Source organism: Vespula vulgaris, chromosome 25 (genome assembly GCF_905475345.1).
Source record: "Vespula vulgaris chromosome 25, iyVesVulg1.1, whole genome shotgun sequence".
Classification (NCBI taxonomy): domain Eukaryota; kingdom Metazoa; phylum Arthropoda; class Insecta; order Hymenoptera; family Vespidae; genus Vespula; species Vespula vulgaris.
In genome coordinates, this window is record NC_066610.1 from 2086835 (window position 1) to 2108354 (window position 21520).

At 33.7% G+C, this 21520-nt stretch overlaps 1 protein-coding gene across 2 annotated transcripts; it reads right to left on the reverse strand.

Moving 5' to 3' along the window:
- Positions 1–6: 6 nt before the first annotated feature.
- On the reverse strand, positions 7–21503 carry LOC127072323 (phospholipid-transporting ATPase VA). 2 transcript variants are annotated; one of them, XM_051012653.1, is made up of 18 exons: positions 20703–21503; positions 15322–15930; positions 14874–15053; positions 14471–14731; positions 6000–6275; positions 5728–5896; positions 5290–5643; positions 4919–5214; positions 4646–4837; positions 4248–4563; positions 3656–4088; positions 3159–3547; positions 2764–3051; positions 2417–2668; positions 2212–2316; positions 1947–2134; positions 1640–1804; positions 7–1502 (listed from the first exon to the last, which is right to left on the reverse strand). In XM_051012653.1, the coding sequence occupies exons 2-18, from the start codon at positions 15918–15920 to the stop codon at positions 1451–1453; spliced, it is 4515 nt and encodes a 1504-aa protein (XP_050868610.1). In that variant the 5' UTR covers positions 15921–15930; positions 20703–21503; the 3' UTR covers positions 7–1450. The 2 variants fall into 2 exon arrangements, with proteins under 2 accessions (XP_050868610.1, XP_050868611.1); XM_051012654.1 differs by having other exon boundaries at positions 4248–4545; positions 20703–21502.
- Between the last annotated feature and the right edge of the window lie 17 nt (positions 21504–21520).

The following is a 21520-nucleotide window of genomic DNA, read 5'->3' on the forward strand; positions in this document are numbered from 1 at the left end:
CAAAGATTATTTTTCTCAGGAACGCATCTTGGTTATTTTTTTTGTTTGTTTTTTTTCCTTTTTTTCTCACCCTTTTACGTCTCCATTATCATCATCATTATCAACATCATTGATTATCATTATTATTGTAATTATCATTCAAGATCCACCATCTTGAATTCACATTTTTTTTATCAAAATACTATGCCAGCACGTGCATTGTGTTGTCGGCAACATGAAATATTGTATTATGTATTTCTCTTGTTTTATATCTATCTATCTATCTATCTATCTATCTGTGTATATATATATATATGTATGTATCTATGTATGTATGTGTATATATATATATATAATAAACGATAAAATTTCTTTCACTTTTCTATATACACATATGTAACATATTTGTATACATACTATATATATGTACATACACATACACACACACACACATCATGTATACATAATATATAATATATAATATATAATATATATAATGTATATACACTTACATATTTTTCTCACGCATATTTCTTTTAATAATTATAATAGTAACAAATTAATGGCATATTTAGTAACAAGACAACAAGCATACACACATATGTGTGTGTTCATATATGTATATAATGTACATTTGTAAGTGTCTTGAAACAATTTTATATATTCACACTTTTACTATTTGCAATATTATCGTAAGTATGTCGACCGACTATGTTTCTATAAACACACCCACACATACATACATACATACATACATACATACATACATACATACATATATACATACATACATACATACATACATACATACATACGTACATACACACACACGCACAGTAAATATTACTCAAAGCCGAGATTACTTTCACTCGCTTGCTTTTTTCGTTTCCTCTCTAACCCTCCTCTCCCCTACCTTAACCTACCCCTTCCCTTCCCCTCTTGCCGATCGACATTTAAGAATTTGACTATTAAGACAGTCTTGGTCCCTAAAAATTCACAGCCTTGAAATGCAACGAATAAGGAGTCTAAGATATTTTTTCTCTTTTTTTTTCCCTCCTTTTCTCTTTTTTTTTTTGTTTAAGGCCACCTCAATTTGATAGATATTAAGTGATGTTAAAAAAAAAATAAAATAAATAAAGAAGTAATTAAAAAAAAAAAAAAAAAAAACTGTGAGATTAAACAGTAAAAGAACGGTAAAGGAGTGCGTAAAAAAAAAAAAGAAAAAAAAATTCCACGCCGCTCCAACGTTGTTGATTATATCGACGGTTTAAGTAAATCTTTTCAATACTCGTCTTTTTTTTCCTCCTCTTTTTTTCTGCTACTTCGAGAGCAACAACTTAGGTAGATACGAAAATTTCAAAGTTCACATTTTGAAAATACGAACGACGATTATTATGGTAGTCGCCTTGGCAGTTATTATCGACGTAAAGCGATAAACAGTCTTGGTCTTGATTTTATTCGAAATTTGTTGTCACGCAACGATGGTCGTCAATGCGTCGTTCTGATTCCCATAACTTCTTGGCCTAGTTGAGGATGTAATATTAAAAGAAAAAAAAAAAAAAACAAAAAAGAAAGAAAAGGAATGAGAATATTAATTGACGTACGATCATTATTTTGTTTCTGAATTTAAAAAAATGATCCAATCTAAGATAATAATTACCTGGTAGTAGAATTCGATTGTGTCGAACGTGACCAATCAGTGATAAAACTCGAATTACCCCTTTCAACGATTCTCTCTCTACGTCCCTGAGTTTTCGAAACCGCAATAGTTGCACGGTGTATCATATCAGGTACCAAAGTTGATCTCGCACTTCTATACGCCAATCTTAAAATAGCGTTTAGAATAAAACAGATTGGAATGATTGTAATATTTTGTTCCTACTTGTTTTCCTTTTTCTTTATATTTAAACGTAAAATTTTATGTTACTTTTATAAAAATATATGTATATATATATTTTTAAAAATACCTTGGTAGTGCAGCAAGTACCGAAGTTAATATCACAGAGAGCCAATAAGTATGCCTTTTAATTGCCATTTCCATTACCCAAAATGAACCTGGCAAACCCATACAATTAATACAAAAAGCATTGTATATCAAACAGAATCCCATGTAAATTAAGAGCGATCCCATTATAGCGACAACGTGAATTATCGTCTGAAATTACAATTACATATATAAACGTTTGTCATCCGTAAAGTAAATTTCAATAAAAATCAATTAACAATAGATACCCAAGATCTAGTTTCTATCGATACATGTAATAGCATTGAAAATATGCATGCCGTAGTTATGGTCGTTCCAAATTCCCAGATATCAACGGTTGTATCGTAGTAAGTCTAAAAAATAAAATTAAAAAAAAATGTAATTAGTCGAGATCAGACGTTTTTGTTTGTATCTTTGTTTTTTAAAGATGATCAGATAATGGATGTAACCAACTATGAAGATCGTAAAAAATATGACGATGCTCTCGTAAAGGGCGTCAGCCATAGTGATCCAAAAGGAAAAGGGTCGATAAACTAATCCGAGTCGTCCCCTTTTATAAAGTTCTGGCATGGAAAGTAAAATACTAGGTGTTGTTATTCGATCGTATACACCTAGTACAAGTGGTGGTAAAGAAATGAACAACAGGTTGTACAACATCAGATAAATTTGGTCTATCATTACAGCACCGGAGAAACCACAATAAAACTGCAACAACAAAAAAAAAAAGAAAAACAGGACAATTGTATACGATATGACTGAAAAAAAGTAAAAATCATTAAATTCTAACTCAATCTAGTTACCTGGAACCAGAAGATGAGGAATACGAAAGTGGCATTTTTATAAAAAAAATACAATATCATTCTGGACAATCTGTCGTAACACCAGTGTCCATGTAATAATAAAAGTCTATTCAGCATGTAAAATCTGCAAATAGCGAAATCAGCGGCCATGACCGCTTGTCTACCTTCTTGACCAGATATACCAACACCAACATCAGCTGTTTGTATCATGCTCACGTCGTTAGCACCATCGCCTATAGCTAATGTTCTCATTCCTAATTGTTCCTTCACTATACGTACTATATAAGCCTATAGAAGAGAGAAAAAAAAAGAGAGAGACGTTATAAGTATTAATCAAATGCCATTAGAAAGATTTCTTTGAAATTAAGCTCAATGTTTAGAGTTAAATGTCTTACCTTTTGTAGCGGTGTAGCTCTGCAAGCAAGTACACTGGAACAGGTTCTTGTTAATTCAAGGAACGGACCTGTTAAACCAGATCTTGGATCGAGTATGACGGTCAACGTTTTACCATCAACTACAAGTGCACGTTTCCTTGGCCATGGACTACCTATCCTATGAGCATCCCTTTCTGTTAAATCGTAACTGTACATGGCAATACCATCCTCGTTACGATTATCTATTCTTCCTTCGGTTATTAGATTATCTCTTTTAGCTGATTCCAAATAACCACGTATCAAAGTTTCCGCGACTGATTTAGACCTCGTTTGCAACTGCAACAGTTGCATCGCCGGTGAAAATAAACCTGCTGAGTAAGCAACGTTCACTGCCGTTTCTGGCTTATCGCCTAAGGAAAGAAGAAGGACAAAAATGAAAGGAAGAAAGAAAAGAAAATGCCAGGCCTAAAAATAAACTCCTATGTCTTTATAGATCAGGATTAAACGTTTCAAAATACCTGTTAAAACCCAAACTATAATCCCAGCGTTAACAAGAGCAGCGATGGTTTCTGGTACACCAGGTTGCAATTTATCTTCTATACCAGTTGCACCGAGCAATGTCATATGATTTTCTAGATTAGCGTAAGAGTCGCGAATACGACGTTCGCGATTTTCATTAGCCAATTCAGCTTCCAAATGTTTTTCACGCCAAGTTTCATATTCCTGTTGGGTCAACGATCTTCTTGCCATTACCAATGTACGAAGACCTTGACGTGCATAAGAATTTAATTGTTGCCTGATCTTAGCTGATGTCATAGAATTTTCATCGCTTGATGTCAATGACGCTAACACCGTAGTGTCTGCTCCTTTGCTATACAAAATGATTTCACTGGTTAACGGATGACGTACTACAACTGACATACACTTCCTACTGGAGTCGAATGGTAGAACCTAAAAAAAAATATATATATATACACACACGCACAAACACAGACACATATTTATATATATATATATATATATACATAGAAAAAAAAGAGAGAAATAAAGATAGAGAAAGAAAGACAATTGTCATATTATTGTCAAGTTCAAAGAACACTTGTTACTAACATATAATATCTCATAACTTAGAATCGACTTGTCTGGCAATGAAATTATAGTATTGCGAGGTGTACGTTTGAGTAATTTAACATCGTAAGCTCTTGCTGCATTGACCAATGCCAACTCGTCGGGACTTTCGGCTTCGTAAATGGCTGGCGTTGGTGTCAGCTGTTCGACTGACCTTCCGCTCATATCGAATATTGGACTCAACAGATTACGCCTTTTCTGTCCACCGTTTGGCGATTGCTTTCTCGATAACAATCCCAAACTTAAGCTTGGTATCGACGTTACATTCAATAATTTCGGCCTGCAAACACGTGGTAACCTTGAAATAGAATTTTTTCTCTCTCTACTATCATCAAAGACATATATACACACATATAATTTTTTCTTTCGTTTATCCATACCTAGCCATTTTGGATTGTAATTTAGGTGTATCGTTGAGGACAGCAGCTGAATCGATGATCGATGAGATCGGTGATGAATTATCAGCTGTTATACTTGGAGGTGGTGTAGGCATTGGTAATGCTGGTATAGTAGGTGGTATAGAAGGTGACGGTGATGGAGTCACGCTTCTGGACTCGGACAATCTCTCGTATCTACGATTATCGTGACAAATTTAACATTACGATTATCAGAAAAAGAAAAAAAAAGGAAACAAATAAATACGAAATACCAACCTAGTTGGTGCACTACCATTTTTATGCGGTTCCTCGATAAGACCACTTGAGTTCATAATATCATGATGCGGTTGAGAATTGACCACAACTGTGTTGCAAGTTGCCAAGACGATAAGGAACTCTTGCAAGCGATGTCTAAAGGTACCAATGAGCAAATCTTCTTTTAATCTTGGACAAGGCATTAAACTTTCACCTTCTCCTTCATGAGCATAATCTTGTCCACCTACTGCACATCTTCTAAACAACATCTTGTTCTCCGTCAAGGTTCCAGTCTTATCCGAAAATATGTACTGAACCTAGATAACCAGTTATCAACATACATGTTACATATTTTCCTTGACGTTTCTCTTATCTGTTTATCTTTCCCTTACCTGACCTAATTCTTCAGTAATGTTCAACGCACGACACTCAGCTCTACGTCCGGTTTCTTTGTCATACAAAAAACTATCACGACCTATGTGATATATCTGTCCGATTTTAGCCATCTCTATGGTTACGTACAAACTCAAAGGTATCATCACTTGTAGGATTATAATAAACGTCCAGAAAGTAATCATACTTTCGTAATTAGGATCTTGTAACACCGGAAGAAACGGGATCGAAATTGTCGTAGATAATGACGACAACCATAATCGATAACCGATCGCACCGATCATGCACAGTATTATTAGGATTGCCATGCACCATATTATGTCGCAATTCATCCTTTTCTCTAAACGTGAACGCTAAAATTTCAGATATTTGAATCATTAACTTTAGGTGAGGAGTCGGTTCATGATATCATTTATTTTATTAGATTTAATATTTACCTTGTGCCTTGGTCCACCATTATTGAGCATAGCTTTGGTCTCATGTCCAGCATAGACCACAATACCTTCTATAAAGTCTGTATTTTTTAACAAACATTCCCTGAGTAATAAATTATCGATTGTAACTGGTACTCTCCCGCCATTTGGATGAACTACAGCACCATGAAACCTATAAAAAAAAAAACAAAAATCGGTTTTACAAATTTGTATATAGAGAAATACACTTGATAGATCTATTATTAAGTTTTTTTTTTATAAATAAATTTGTTTACCTATTTATCTTAGTACTGGGTTGATCAACCTCGAGCATCGAACGAAATTTGGCAGGTTGAAATGTATCTCGCAATTCGAAAAAACCACGTACAACCTGTCGCTGCTTCAAATTCGTTTCGCCATCTAGATTACAGGTATCGATATAAGCTAAACCCTGAGGATCACTGCTGCGGAGAAGTAATAGATCTGCTGGGACTACTTCGTTGTTTGAAAGGTGTACCAGGTCACCGACCTTTACGTCCTTCCATGCAACCTGCATGTATCTACCACCTTCCCTGTAACATCCATAGAAAGAAAAATAAATAAATAAATAAATAAATATTCCATAATGATTCCGCAGTTCATAATGACTCAAAAGAATATTTTAACACGGTGTAAAGAGAGACATTAGGTTAAGAAGAAGAAGAAAACTTGTGTCGCCTAAAATGACCAATTGTAAGGCTTGCCAACTAAATCCAAGAACGTGGAATACAATGAACAATCAGGAGTGAATAATGAAAGTAATTCATCATTCTATAGATATTTAATGATCTGAATTAATCACGTTATTAAAAAAATTTTTTTCGGGGTAATGTATCTACTAGAAAGGTTATACGGTGCACAGAAGAAAGAGAGAGAGATTAGAATTTTTAAAACGATGCTGTTATGCGTCATTGATCGTAATGAGAGAGTTAGAAGGCCGAGACCAAGACCGAGACCTTTTGTGCAACCTTTCAATGCTTTCTAGCTTCTATCTATCTATCTATCTATCTATCTATCTATCTATCTATCTATCTATCTATCTATCTATCTATCTATCTATCTGTCCATGAAGAAAAAAAAGAACGTAATGATACAACGTGACAAACTCGAGTCGCGTGACATTTGAATTATAAGACTGATTAGTACTACAAAGCCCTATGAAATACTTATGAACATTTAATATTACATTCCTTATTTATTTATATATATTTCATGAAAATTAAACGATTAGGTCAATTGTCGAGTGCAATTACTAAAACGATACTTTGTCACGATAAAACCTCGCGAGACTCGTTCACTTTAATTCCTATTAAATTGAACACATACATATGGAGAACACGTGGAATGAATTCAACAAATAATCCATAAATTATTGATCAGAATCGTTGAAAGTTTGATAAAACGTTTAATTGGATAATATCATGGCGAAATAGAATCTTATAATATTCTATCATTGCTATTAAATTTCGATTATGTTTTTTTGATAATCATTAGAGCGAACTGATAACGTTCAAACGATTCTCTTTGATTTATATATATATATATACATACATACATACGTATTAAAAGAGCGATCTTATTTATATATATATAGATAAATTTATATATAGATATCGAGATTAGATCAACGGGTAATAACAGCAGCTAATGAAATATTTCTCAAAGGAAACACTCGAACGAAGGTTTCGCCAAAGAGTATCGAGAAGTAATCAACTTCTGACTGACGGTATGTGCCACATACTTGAGTTATTGTTAGATGCGTGGTCGAACGTATATTACCGATCGTGCGAGCGAAGGTCAACCAATCTCCAATACTCTCATACTGATATTCGAACGAATTGTGCTAATGCATTTAAAAAAAAAGAGAGAGAGACAGAGAGAAGAAGAAGAAAAAAAAACCAGTGATTCATCATCACTCTTCTAGCTCTATTATTTACAGGAAATTAAAAAAAAAGAAAATGTATCGCATATCGAATAGATACTATGCACGATGTATTACAAATATCAATAAATTCAATGACATATATTTGTCTTACATATAAAAATTAATAACCCATTGATGCGATCGAAATGAACCTTCTCAACGCCTCCTTTTTTTCATCCTCCTTTCTCTTTTTATATCATGAATTAATACTGTGTCCATGGTGAACTCAAGTAAATTACCACCACAAATAAAACGATCTCGTTCCCGTGTCCCACATACTCCTTCTTTAACACGCATGGTTTGTAATGATGTAACTGGTGACGTCAGGTGGATACTACTTAACGGCACTCGTTCGAAGAAAGATGAAGGAGAGGAGGAAAATCCTTTGAAGGATTCTCTCCATCTCCATCTCCATCTCCCACTTCCAACATCCTCCTTCTCCTCCTCTCATCTTTACAACTTCTTAACAAGATAATATCACGCAAATCGACGCAACAACCAGCACTTTGTGCACTCAACTACATCATCTTTCCATATCATCTGCATTTATATTCACGTGATCGATCACACTTCTACATATATCGATAGCATTAAATCAATCAAATTTACATCGATCGGATCTAACGACACACACTTTGTACGATTACAAAAATTATTGACATTATTTTGGAATTTTTATTTTGTCTAATTTTTTTTTCTTTTTTTTAATAACTCGTAGTACGTTCATTTATGCATCTTTTTATCTCTGTATGTGTGTAAGTACATTAACCGGTTTTTATTGTTATATACTACTGTAATAAAAGATATTTTTATCTCTCTTTCTCTCTCACCTCACCCATTTAATTTACTTCATCCTGTCATCCATCTCATGAAAATGCAAATAACGTTTCTTTTTTTCTTTTTCTTTTTTTTCTTTTCTTTTCTTTTTTTTTCTTTTTTTTTTTGTAAGTCTAATCTCCACGACAAAAGTTTGTTTTCAATGAAAGAATGTTTTTTTAATATTCCGAAAGAAAGAAGGAATCCATTTTTGTTTCTTCTTCATTTTTAACATCGCATATCGTTCTACTACAACGCCTGACTATTAGTCTAGAGAGACTATTTCAAATTTATTCATCTCTCTCTCTTTCTCTCTCTGTCTCTCGTGAAAGAAAAATTAATGGGGAAAGGCCAAAGAAGGTCAGGCCGATCATGCTGCAAGTGCAAAAAAAAAAAGTGGAGTAGGTAGAGGTCGATGCTAACAATTTAAAAAAAAAAAAAAAAGAGAGAGAGAGAGAGAAAAAGAAAAACTAAAACAAAGAAAAAGAAAGAAGAAAGAGAAGACATGGAAGTCGTGCGAAACGATAAACAGGAAACGTAAGAAAAAAACAACGTTAAAAAAAAAAGAGGAGAAAAAACTTGCCAACGTAAAAGACAACGCTAATTCATCATCATGTATAGGTACATCGTTATCTATGTTTTCTGGTATGATCATTGGTTGAGGAAAGTCAAGACTAACGCGCGCTTCGAAACGCTTTTTATGAGATTACGAACGATATCGATATGACGTAGAGATATATAACTTGCTGACACATCGTAACGCACACATATATATATATATATACATATATACACACACACACGAATATATACATATACTTAGAATCTTAGAAAATTAGCTCGTAAATCGAATTATCCCTTTTCGATTATATCGAAAACGTCGAATGACGACTATATTAAAACTTCTGACATCATTCTGAGAGTTTCCTCAACGATGAAAAGAAAAAAAAAAAAGCAAAGAAAAGTCTTCTCTAATAATTTTCTATACTATATTCGATATTATCGTTAGTTTATTTATCCAATCGCTAATACGCTGATCGGTTTGGAGATTGTCCCAAAAATATATTCTCCGAGTAATTTTCTATCGCAATAATAATTAAAGATTTATTCTCAATCGTTTTGGGATATCACAAAAATGAAGATAAGTACGTCGTCTAATAATTTTCTATCGAAATAATGCGATCAGATTTGTTTAATAATTAGTGCGGCATCGTTCTAAACGAAAAAGAGAAAGAAAAAAAAAATATTTTCTAATCGTTACGTAACGAAATACAATTGTCGGATTTACCGTTACGAAGTACGCGACACTTCCTGCGAATTTGAACGAAATAAAAAAAAAAAATAAAAAAAAAAGAACAAAAAGAACATCATCTATCATCCAATAACATATCTCATCAAAAATACTATTATTAGATCAAGTTTTTGATGGATTTCCATCGTTCGATCAACAATTGCGCTGCCATTGGCAAACATTTCGTTGGATTTTCTGTTCGATCTGGACGCACCTTTTAAAGTTAACTGTCAACAAAGGTGCAAACGAGATAAGCGATAAATTTCCAGTCGATTTCGCGACAAATACTTCGACGAAACTTCAAGACAAAGATAGATAGATAAGATGAGAAAAAAAAATAAATCGGAACAAATAGAAGAATGTACGTACGTATGTATCTATGTATGTAAGTACTGTGCACTGTGCACCGTTGATACCTGTACAAAGTATACTTGAAGAGTATTCATAAATAGGACGTGACGATGTCGAGTTTAATGGATGAAGGCATAAAGATACATGTAATCAATGAAAAGAAAAGAGAGAGAGAGAGAGAGAGAAAAGAAAGATTCAAACCTGAATATATAGATAGAAAACCGTGAAGAAAATTCATATAACGCATTAAAGAATATATTTCCTCGACCTGATTATTTTCATCGTTCTAAAAAAAATAATTCTTAACGGAGAATAAAAAGATCATTTGATGATTGGATCGCGTTCACTTATGTATATCTGAAGTAGATGATTATCGAAAGATTAAACTAATCATTGTAATCTTTCGATCTTATTCAAGACAAATATGCATTTAATCAACGATTTAGTTTTCGTTCTAACTTGGTGAAATTAATTTTTTCTTCTTTTGCTTTCTTTTCTTTATCCACAGACTGGCTTCCATCTTGACAATAATGTTAATATACATATATGTATGATTCGCTCGTGAGTTGACCATGAATACACTTGGCTAATAAATTTAAAGACCTTGCGGTATAATATTCAGAGCTGTTAGAATGGAGAAGAAGTTATTATTCGCTAAAAGCGATCATATTCGGTGATTTATTACGGTTGTTTGGATTCCTGGGGTTATAACAGTAATTTTATGCAGCGACACGTTCTATCGATTTGAAGTAGAGTAATGTAAACATACATATACATACATATATACAAACAAACATATATATACAGGTAGACGACGCCTACAGGCGCACGAGCGCTTTTATATATTTATTTGTGACCTTTAGCAAAATAATGACATATAATATACATACATACATATATATATATAATATCGTTTTTCATTATTTATATTAAAAAAAAAATATATATATAAATAAATATATATATGTGTGCACGAGTTAAATTCGAAGAAAGAAAAATTTCTCTTTTCGATCGGTGTCAATGGCCGATAAGAGTAGACAAAGAACACCGTAGAACACATCGTTATGTTACAATAATAGTAGTGTAGCTAGAGAAACAACTTGTGGGAATTCGCATAGTCTTGCAGGCAATGTGAATAAAAAGAGAAAAAAAGTGAAAGAGAGAGAAAGAGAGAGAGAGAGAGAAGAGTGATCGGGACATCGGTGTAACCGATCGATCGTACTATCCGTTATGTTATCAAAGTCTTGTTCAAAGAAACCGCAAACCGCAAAAGAGGTAGCGAGAGCAAAAGAGAAAGAAAGAAAAGGGAAGAGAGAGAAGACAAATTTTCCTTTAACCCAAGTAAGAACATTTTATTCAAACTCAACAGGATCCATTCTTCGATCGTGAATATATTAAAGTAATACATTCATTGACCTTCAAATAAATAGTCTTTTTCATTCACAAATACTCGTAACTTGTTGAACCCTTCGAAGAACTTATTTTTGAAGTCATTGCGGTTCAACACGTGGTTGTTAAACCGAATAAAACTCAACGAAATTTATATATTATATTTTTCTGTTTTTTTGGGTTATAAACGAAACGTTATAACGCGGATTAAATCTTGAAAAAAAATATTCCGTTCGGCAAAAGTTTTATAGTCGTTACGAAGGTTTGATTGGTCGGAATAAAACCAACAAAATTTCCTATAGAATCGATTACACGTATATATATATATATATATATATATATATATATATATATATACATATATATTTTTTCCAGCCGTTATAATCGAATCATTAACCAGGGCAGAACGTGAGTGAACGATCGAATGTAATTGTCAAGGTCATATTTCAGTTCATCATTACAGACAGACAGATAGAGATGGATAGATAGACAGTATATATGTGTTAGAAAGACAAAGAGAGATAAACGAAAATCAAATCGTTAGAATGTGGGCAGTGTGTCACGATCCGACGACGTCATTTTCAATTGACCGCACGCGAATAATGGCGTCGATCGAACGTCTCCTGAATGACGATTGAAGGGAACATCGAATTAAAATGAAGAGAAATGGGGGAAGAAAAAAAAGACAGACAGAGAGAGAGAGAGAGAGAGAACGAAGACAAGGTACACGTGTACCGAAGCTTCTTATCCGAACACAATCTTATTAGTTAGAATTCTCTAGGATCTCTTTAGAACCCACAAAAAAATATATACACGCGCAGAAAAAAAAAACAGTTGGAAATATTGTCAACCCCCTCACCTAAAAATTCGACTGTTGGATCGATTGAACTAACAAAAAGAAACTGAAAAGAAACTCCCTTATCTATCTATCTATCTATCTATCTATCTATCTATCTATCTGTTCCAAATTCGTTAAGCTAAATCTTATCAATGAGAACGTGATTAGAGCCCAAACAGTTTCGAAAATCAAACAGAAGTTGACCAATCGGACAAAGAAGAAGAAAAAAAAAAAAAGATTAACGATGAAAGATAAGGCATTAGCCCTCGTGTTATTTCATTACCGATGAAACCGCTGTTAACTCAAACTTTTCCACACACCAGTGTTACACCAGTGTACACATGTAAAAGCTTTGCGATAAGAAAGGGATAAATGGCCGCGAGAAAAACCGATAACGAAATACGAGTATTATAATCATCTGTTAAAGAAGGTCGTGTCGATTTATTGTTTAAAAAAAAAAAAAATTACTCTGAATCAAAAAAAAAAAAAAAAATTTGTTAACAGTTAGGACTGCGATCATCAACCTCCCCACCCACCCACCCACTTTTATCAATTCATTTTTAATTTATATCAATTTTTTTTTTTTTTATTATTATATGTATATAGGAACTTATGGTTAGACGTATCGGAATCACAACAATAGATCGATACCCTTACATATATATGTATATATACCTTTTATATAGATATGTATGTATATATACACGCATGTATATATTTGTGTATGTGTGTGTCAGCAGTCGTGCGATTAAATTGCATTATAAATGACCTCCGTGTCGTGATCGTTCTAGGGACATACTACGTAGCATACTAGAGTAAGCACAAGTAAAAGGATACTATACAGTCATCAAGCAAAGCAACGATCGTCAACTTTTATCATCGTGATATCACCCTAACTTTATCCCACCCCTAGTTGCATCTTTTTTCATCCCTTTTCTTTTTTTTTTTCCTTTTTTTTTCTTCTGCTAACACCCTTTCACCTAGATCTCGAACATCTATCTTCTTTGTTTCTTCTTCTTTTTTTCTCGAGCAACTTCGATCGATCCTTCGGATAAATCTTTCGATCGATTTCAAGAAAAAAAAAGAGAGAGAGTAAAGTAAAAAAAGAATCGAACACTTTTAGTTTATTATTTCGGAATCTTGTGTAAATAAGTGTTGAGATTGAACGTGGATGTGTACAGGTGTTTCCACAGACATATATATATATACATATAATTAGATATATGTATGTGACTGTGAAATGAGAAAATTAGAGAGAAAGAGAAAGATATTTAACCAGAACCATGACCTCTTCTCTTCGATGTAAGTACCTGTTAAGGATATCACTAACACAGCTATTACGAAAAAGGAAACTGACTTTGTATAAAGTTTCTCTAGAATATCACCGGATCGTTTCATCTTTTAATCTCGAAACATATGTCTGTGATATTTCGAGGTTGAGATTGTATAAGAAAAATAGAAAAAATAAACATTTTAAAAAATACAGATCAAACGAAAAAAAGAAGAAGAGGAAATGAATAATTCAAAAAAAAAAAAAAAGAAAAAAAGAAAAGAGAAAAAATAATAAAAAGATTACAGAACGGAAGCAACGAGGTAATATAAATGATAAGAGATAAAAGAAAGAGAAAAAAAAGGGCAGAGGTCTGTCCTGATAATACTAATATATCTGAAAATTTTTTTTTTGATTGAACGTTATCTATGTACCTGATATATAGATACATGTATATATAAATTTCTATATATGTATATATATATTTCATGGTACTCGAGACATATGCAAGACACTTTCCTCTGATCTCATCCCTATATATATATATATATAATATATATATACACAAATATATAGTATGTATATATGTATAATGTTGGTGGTCGACCTACATGCTTTCGAGCGACAACCGCATTGATATCGATCGATCGAATTCCGCGGTCGAAGGAGCAACCCCTTTCTGAGGAGTCCCACACTAGTTTCCATGTTTAAATATCTATCACTTCTCTTCCATCTTTAAACTAAACGATTAGGCTTAATTTAACATTATTAAAAAAAAATCCTCGACTCCTCATATACACATATATATTTCATTTATCGTATATGTATTGTATATGTATTAACACTTACCCAACATAAACGCGACAAGTTGAATTGTTGACTCTACGATCGCTTGTCGACCTTCTTCGATCTTCAAAAATATCTTTCAAGGCTGTCACCCCCAATACAAAAACAACTGGTATTATCGCCACTTCCTTTCCAAATGCATTGATATCTGGTACCCAATTAAGTAGAACGATGAATATAAAATATAAGTTAGCAACACGCCGGCATTGTTCGAACAGGTTACGTGGAATGAAGTTCAGGATCGTATATTTCGTTGTCTTTACCCTATATTATTTTTTTTTTTTTGGATAACAAAGAAACAAACAAACGAATAAACAAAGTGAATTATACAAGTAACAGGAACGAACGATTTCTTTGAAATTATGAAAGAGATATTACGAGAAATGATCAATGAGAAAGATCTAACCTATTGTTCATCCTTCCACCATTTGGATGCTGACTTTTTGGAGTACGAGGTGGTACCAAATGATTAGGTACTATGGTCCTTAATCGAGGCTCTTCTGGTAAAGGTCCGAAATAACGTGACCAAATTCTTCTCCATAATGGCGGCGCTGCGCTACGTCTTATTGTATAGATTGATTCCGATCTATAACAATTGTATTATTAGCCCTGTTAACACTGAACGATTCATTTCAATTATTAAAAAAAAAAAAAAAACAAAAAAGAAAGAAATTATCAAAATACTTGTTGTCTCGACCAATTTACTCGAAAGGATCGATCAGATATTTATTTAGTCGAGTCCAATAAGACATCCAAGGACGAAAATGAATAAAAAAAAAAAGAAAGAAAGAAAGAAAGAGAAAAGAAATATTTCATCTTTAAATCTAAATTAAGATATCGATGTTTGAATTTACCTGGATGCTTGCCTGGAATGTCCACGAAAGGAGGGCACTTTTCCAGCGGTAGATGGCCGTGATTCCTCTCTGTGGCCAGGAGGCAAAATAAAATCTGTTCTCGAGCCAACACGACTGTGTCCCGAAACAGGAAGTTGACTTTGAACATCTACGACCTGTCCTTGACTGAACGCTCTCTGATGTCCTGGTTTTTTCAATGCCGACGGGCGAACCGGACCGGTTAACGTTGGTAAAGGACCTAAATAAGATCCACCAGTTGGCCAGGGCGTTTGCCAAGATGTTTGATATGTTGCTGGATTTGGTGTAACGCTTGAACTCGCTAGGACACCTCCATGACTGGCTGATCTGGCATGGGTCTTCGAATATGGTCTTCTTCTTAATCGAGACGAAGGATCTTCGATATCCTTGATCTCTCCAACATCGTTGCTTCTCATGGAACCAACTGATAATGGTGCAAGTTGCAGGGATGGTATAATATTTCCCTGATATTGTTGTTGTTGCTGTTGCTGTTGTTGACGTGAAACTCCCGGGAACACGTAAAGAGAAGCTTGTTTCTCGATATCCTCGCAAGCTGCTTCTTGCATGCCTCTCTCGGACATACTGGCACATCTACAAATTCATTATTTTATCTTCAGACTCTGTCTTAGAAAACGAATCAATCAATAACGAACTTATCAAACACTTTTCCAACATGGAACAACAGAACTCCTATCCATCAAAACTTCTTTCCAACTTTCAGATCTACAATTATTTCATTATTATTCGATCATTGATACTTTTCAAGTGAGAATGTCGATCCGACCCAATTCAAAACCCGACCCGATATATTCTCTTCGAGGGTTCCAATATGATATTTTCGAATGTTATCGATCTATCGGTAGATTCGAAAATTGCTCGGAAGAATGTCTACTTTCTTCGTTCTATTTTTATGATAGCACAACACCCACTGAATAAGATAGAGAGTGAGAGAGTGAGATAGGATGTTCAGGAAGCAACGTCGTAATCCATTTGGAAGCGATGACTCTTCAGAGCATTGGGTGCACTTGCACTCGTTCGACACAGCAAAGCTATTAATAAGATTAACCAAAGTTCCCTTTTTTTCTTCTTCTTCTTCTTCTTCTTCCTCTTCTTTTATATATATATTTTTTTTTAACGAACAAGTAAATTAGGAAACGAAAAAGAAAGAAGTTTGAAAGAGCAATTGGACGAAGACACGCTTTAACTTTACCAGTTTGCGGACTGAACGATACGAAATGATGACGGTTCTATACGTATGTCGGTAAAGAGCGTATCTAAGCCACCTTATCTCTCCCTTTCTCTCTCTCTCTCTCTCTTTCTTTTTCTCTGTCTGTCTCTCCTACCCTCTCTCTCTCTCTCTCTCTTACGAACATATTCGTGCGTCGTTAACCTGAACATTCGATAAGACAAAAACTCGCACGAGCTCGAATTTCTTGGAAAAAAAAAAAAATCATTTTTTCCGGGTTATATATTACGACAAAAAAAAATAGATCGTTTGATCGATCCAATCGATCCAACGTTACATCGAATATTTGACCGAAAGTCCAGCAATTTTTTTGATTCTCTTTCTTTTCTTCAATTCTTTTTTTTTTTTCTTTTTCTTTCTTTCTTTCTTTCTCGACTAGAAACGTAATATCATTCCCGCGGAATAAAATTCTACATTTATTTTGACTGCCACGTCGACGTATTAGCTAATTACGTAATCACAGAGAAGTATACATTTACCATGGTAAAGGTCTGCTAAATTCGATTGGATTTAAAAAAAAAAAAAAGAGAGAAAGAGAGAAAGAAAAAAATATCTATCAGATATAATAGTATCTATAGCGAGGATCTTTTCTTTTTTTTTAAATTCCTTTTCTTAATTATCATCTTTTTTTTTTTAACAACGACGAATACAATTTTATCGTAATTTCAAAGGACGTCTGACGCATATCTGTTTAGACTAGTAAACTAATATAATTCAACATTAAATATGTTATTTTACAATATTATCAGTACAAGGAAAAGACGTGTGTTAACTTCGTCCTTGGTAAATTTTCGCGAGTTTCGTTGAGGGATAAAAGAAAATATATACTTGCAAAGAAAACACGCTTGATCTCGAGATTCATGAGAAGAAAAAAAAGAAAAAAGGAGAAAGATATGCCGATAACCAATTTATCGATCGAATTGATAAGAATAATAAGATCGCTAAAAATAAATGCGTTTGATCAATTCTCAAAAATCATTGTATACTTCCTTCAAAAAAAAAAGAAATAAATAAATAAATAAAAATGGGAAAAAAAATAAATAAATAAAAAAAGAAAAAAGAAAACTTGATACATACACCGGTTCTTTCACTTCTTTATTATATTTGAATTATGTACAAGCCAGTTTCTCAAATAATCATTTGGGAATCACTAGCAGAGTCGCGTGTGTACAGGTGAAAGCAACTAAAGGATTCCACTGTGGTCGGATCGATGCCAAGCTAAATCCCTACGCCTAATGTAAACGGACAATATCAAGGGTAGAAAAATCGACCAATGGAAATTTAGGTCACGATGAAATAATGAAGGATACGTAATCTAAAATGAAAACGAAAAATTAGATACTTCCGACGAAATCTTCAAACATTTCTCAGTGTTTAATCGATTTTTATAATGCAAAAGAAATGTTTTAACGAAATGAAGATCAAGATTTATCGATTAAGATTTATCAATGATCGATAATATTTCGTGTTCTCGATCCTCACGTTATAGAGTGTCCCTTGTATCAATCATTTCTATTTGTCAAATTAAAAATAATCAAATATTGATATAAATTGATATATCGTGTACAAGTACATACGTATATATATATATATATACTTTATATAATAATGGCGTATGTAAATATAAAAATTTTCATGAGGTATTTGATTCCGCATTGAGTCGAAGATTACTTGAATTACTTCTTTTTACAATATTGCATAATATTCTTATTATACAGGGATACCCAAAAATAATCGAAACTCATTTCGATCATATGCAATAAAATTTATACAATTGATATATCATTTTCAAAAGTGGATACCTACACACACAGACACACGCGCGTGGCACGATTATATCATTAAAAAAAAAAAAAAAAAAAAAAAAAAATTCATGAGAAGTCGATTCCGCATCGAATCGAATCGAAGGTCACTGTAATTTTTTTTCTTTTCTTTTTTTTAATTCCACGTAACAAGTGTATTTAAGGGACACCCTTTATACAGCAAACGAGTTAACAGTTATTACGGTAAACTTACATTAATCGAAAAATATCACCCGACGTATCGATCACTTATTCTTTTTTTTTTTTTTTAAACTCGATCGAAGAATACTATTCCGTTAACGACGTGTCCTTCGAACTTGTCAATGTGTTCGAATAATAACGAAAAATTTCTTTCACTGAATCCTCGTTAACTCGTTACACGAAGTCCCCAACCGGTTTCATTGCCGAGTTGAGAGACTAAGCGCAAGAATCGGTATAAAAAGAAACGAATGACCTTCCAACTCGGACGAGTAAGATCAGATCCAATGATCTTTTTTTTTTCTTCTTCTTCTTCTTCTTTTTTTTTCTTTTCTTAACACACACAATCGAGAAGGTCGACATAAAATCGGTCAAAATGATTATCTTCATTTTTATCACTGATCGACGGTACATAATCTTATCCTCGGTTGAACTTTGAGAGAAAGAGAGAGAAAGAAGAAAAAAAAGAAAGAGAAGAAAAAAAAACAAAGACAATCGATTATTTCTCCAACCCTTATCCCCCACCCACTCCCCACCAACCCTATCCAACAAATTACATCCTCTTCTATTACGTGTTACTTTAGTACACAACGATTTACTACTATACGCATGTAAAAGTTCACGGTCGAAGTAATTCAAAAGTTTTGTCCAACTTGTATGTATATATGTATATATATATATATATACATATATGTGTATATACGTTCGCGAATTAATAATCATCATGGCCGTCAGAATAGAATCGTTCTTAATAACGAAAGACGAAGCCAGTAAAACGAGATAAATGATCCAGTATCGCGTAACTAATTTATGCTTCTTGCCTCTTATATACATATAGATATATAGATACAAGAGAGACTATTTCATTAACGTCTCACCACTGATTTGTTTTTTCACTTTCGTCGTTCAATCGTTTTGTAATAAAATGATCCAGTACATAAGATCTAATAGTTCGTCTCGTTAAACAAAATTATCACGTCGATCGATAAAAAATATTGTTGTCCGTTGTTAAAAATGTGTCTATTGTTCTTAATATCTCCTTTTTAACGTTCGATTATTTTTTTCCGACCAACGTCGATATACCATTGCTAAAGAAGTTTACTACTTGTGAGAAGTTTTTAGTTGAAAGAAGAATAGAAAATACTCTGTCCCCTTTATCCTTTCTTGGGCTACACAACATCACGAGAGTCACATACAAATACGATTGAAAGACGTTCATGGAATCCTATTCAAACGATCTACATAGATAGATGTATAGATATATGTGTGTAACTAGTTTTGTTCGACTCTTGATTATTCAAAAAAAAAAAAGAAAAAAAGAGAGAGAAAAAAATTACGCGTAGTATTTATACCAAAAAGAGGGAAGGGGAAAAACCCCTCGAACAAATATGGCGTCCTCGTTTCGCGCGGAAGACAAATTTAAAAGATAAAAAGAAGAAAAGCGAACAAATATGGCGGCCTGTTTTTTACGCGGGAGGTAAATTTGAAGGAACAAAAAAAAAGAAGAAGGAAGAAGAAGGAACCGAACGAATATGACGCCCTCGTTTCTTTTTCTTTTTCTTTTCTTTCTTTTCCCTTTTCTTTTTTTTTTTAAGTAGGAAACGAATTTGAAAGAAATGAGCGAAAAAAGAAAGAAAGAAAGAAAGAAAAGAGAGAAACGAATATGGCGGCCATATTTTACGCGGGCGGCGAATTTAAAGAGGAAGAGAAAAGAAAAAGATAGTAGTTTCGAAATTTCATTTCCAATTCGACGACGAGGTTAATTCGTTTTCGAATATAATTAATTTGTTCAACTAAAACGTGTAAGCATTGCCACGGAACGGAATAATTCCGAAGGAATAATTTTCTCTTCGCTTGGAAGATCAGTTTTAACACACATTTTCAAACTACGTTAACTCGAAATTGAAAGTACGTATATACACACGGGTATATATGTATGTGTGTATTATTACAGGATTACGAGGCCTGCGATTGGTCGAATTTAAATACGAAGTTTCTCTTCCTCGTCACATTAATTAGAGTACGTTGGACACGTATACGATAAAAAAGAAATAATAATAATAATAATAATAAAAATAATAATAACGACAATAATAATAATATGATAATATACTCACATTTTGTGGGGGCTCCCAACGTGGTCCACGTGGCCTTGGAAAACGCTTCCTGATCCGAGGGATGGCACTGCTCTTTCTCTCTCTCTCTCTCTCTCTCTCTCTCTCTCTCTTTCTCTCTCTCTATCTCTTTCTCTCTCTCTCTCTCTCTCTCTCTCTCTCTCTCTCTCCCGCGATGTCTTCGAACTCCTTTGCTTACGTTTCACATCGTATCGTTGAGAAACAAAAATATATTTTCACAATATCGCTCCGTATGTATGTAATCCATTTGTCCGTATAACGAAGATCAAAAAAAAAGAAAAAGAAAAAAGAAAGATCGAAATCGAAAAGAAAAAAGATCAAATCGAGGAAAAAGAACGTTCGGATATAATTCGTTTCGTTGCTACAAATCTTTCTTCTCGTTTTTCTTTTTCTTTTTCTTTTTTTTAAATACAAAAAGTGTGAAGAAAAAGATCGTAAAAAGCACCGAAATGTGTCATGAAAACGTGTAGAAGATCGTTTTCGATCGGATGCTAAGAGCCGGTTACAACGACGTTTATCGGCGACCCGTTAGATAGATAACTAAGTACACGCATACACACACAACATGACAGATACATATACACGACGACACATAGTAGACAGACAAACACACCGCGCAAGAGGAGAAAAGAAGAGGAGATACGGAAGAGCGCGCGAACTTCTTCGTACTGACGTTAACCGTTCACCGTTCCTTCCCCTTCCATCACTACCGACACTATCCCCACCACCACCATCTCCTGTCTCTCCCCACTCCAACCGGTGTAACGAACGTAACGGATAGTTCGTAGGTACGAACAAAC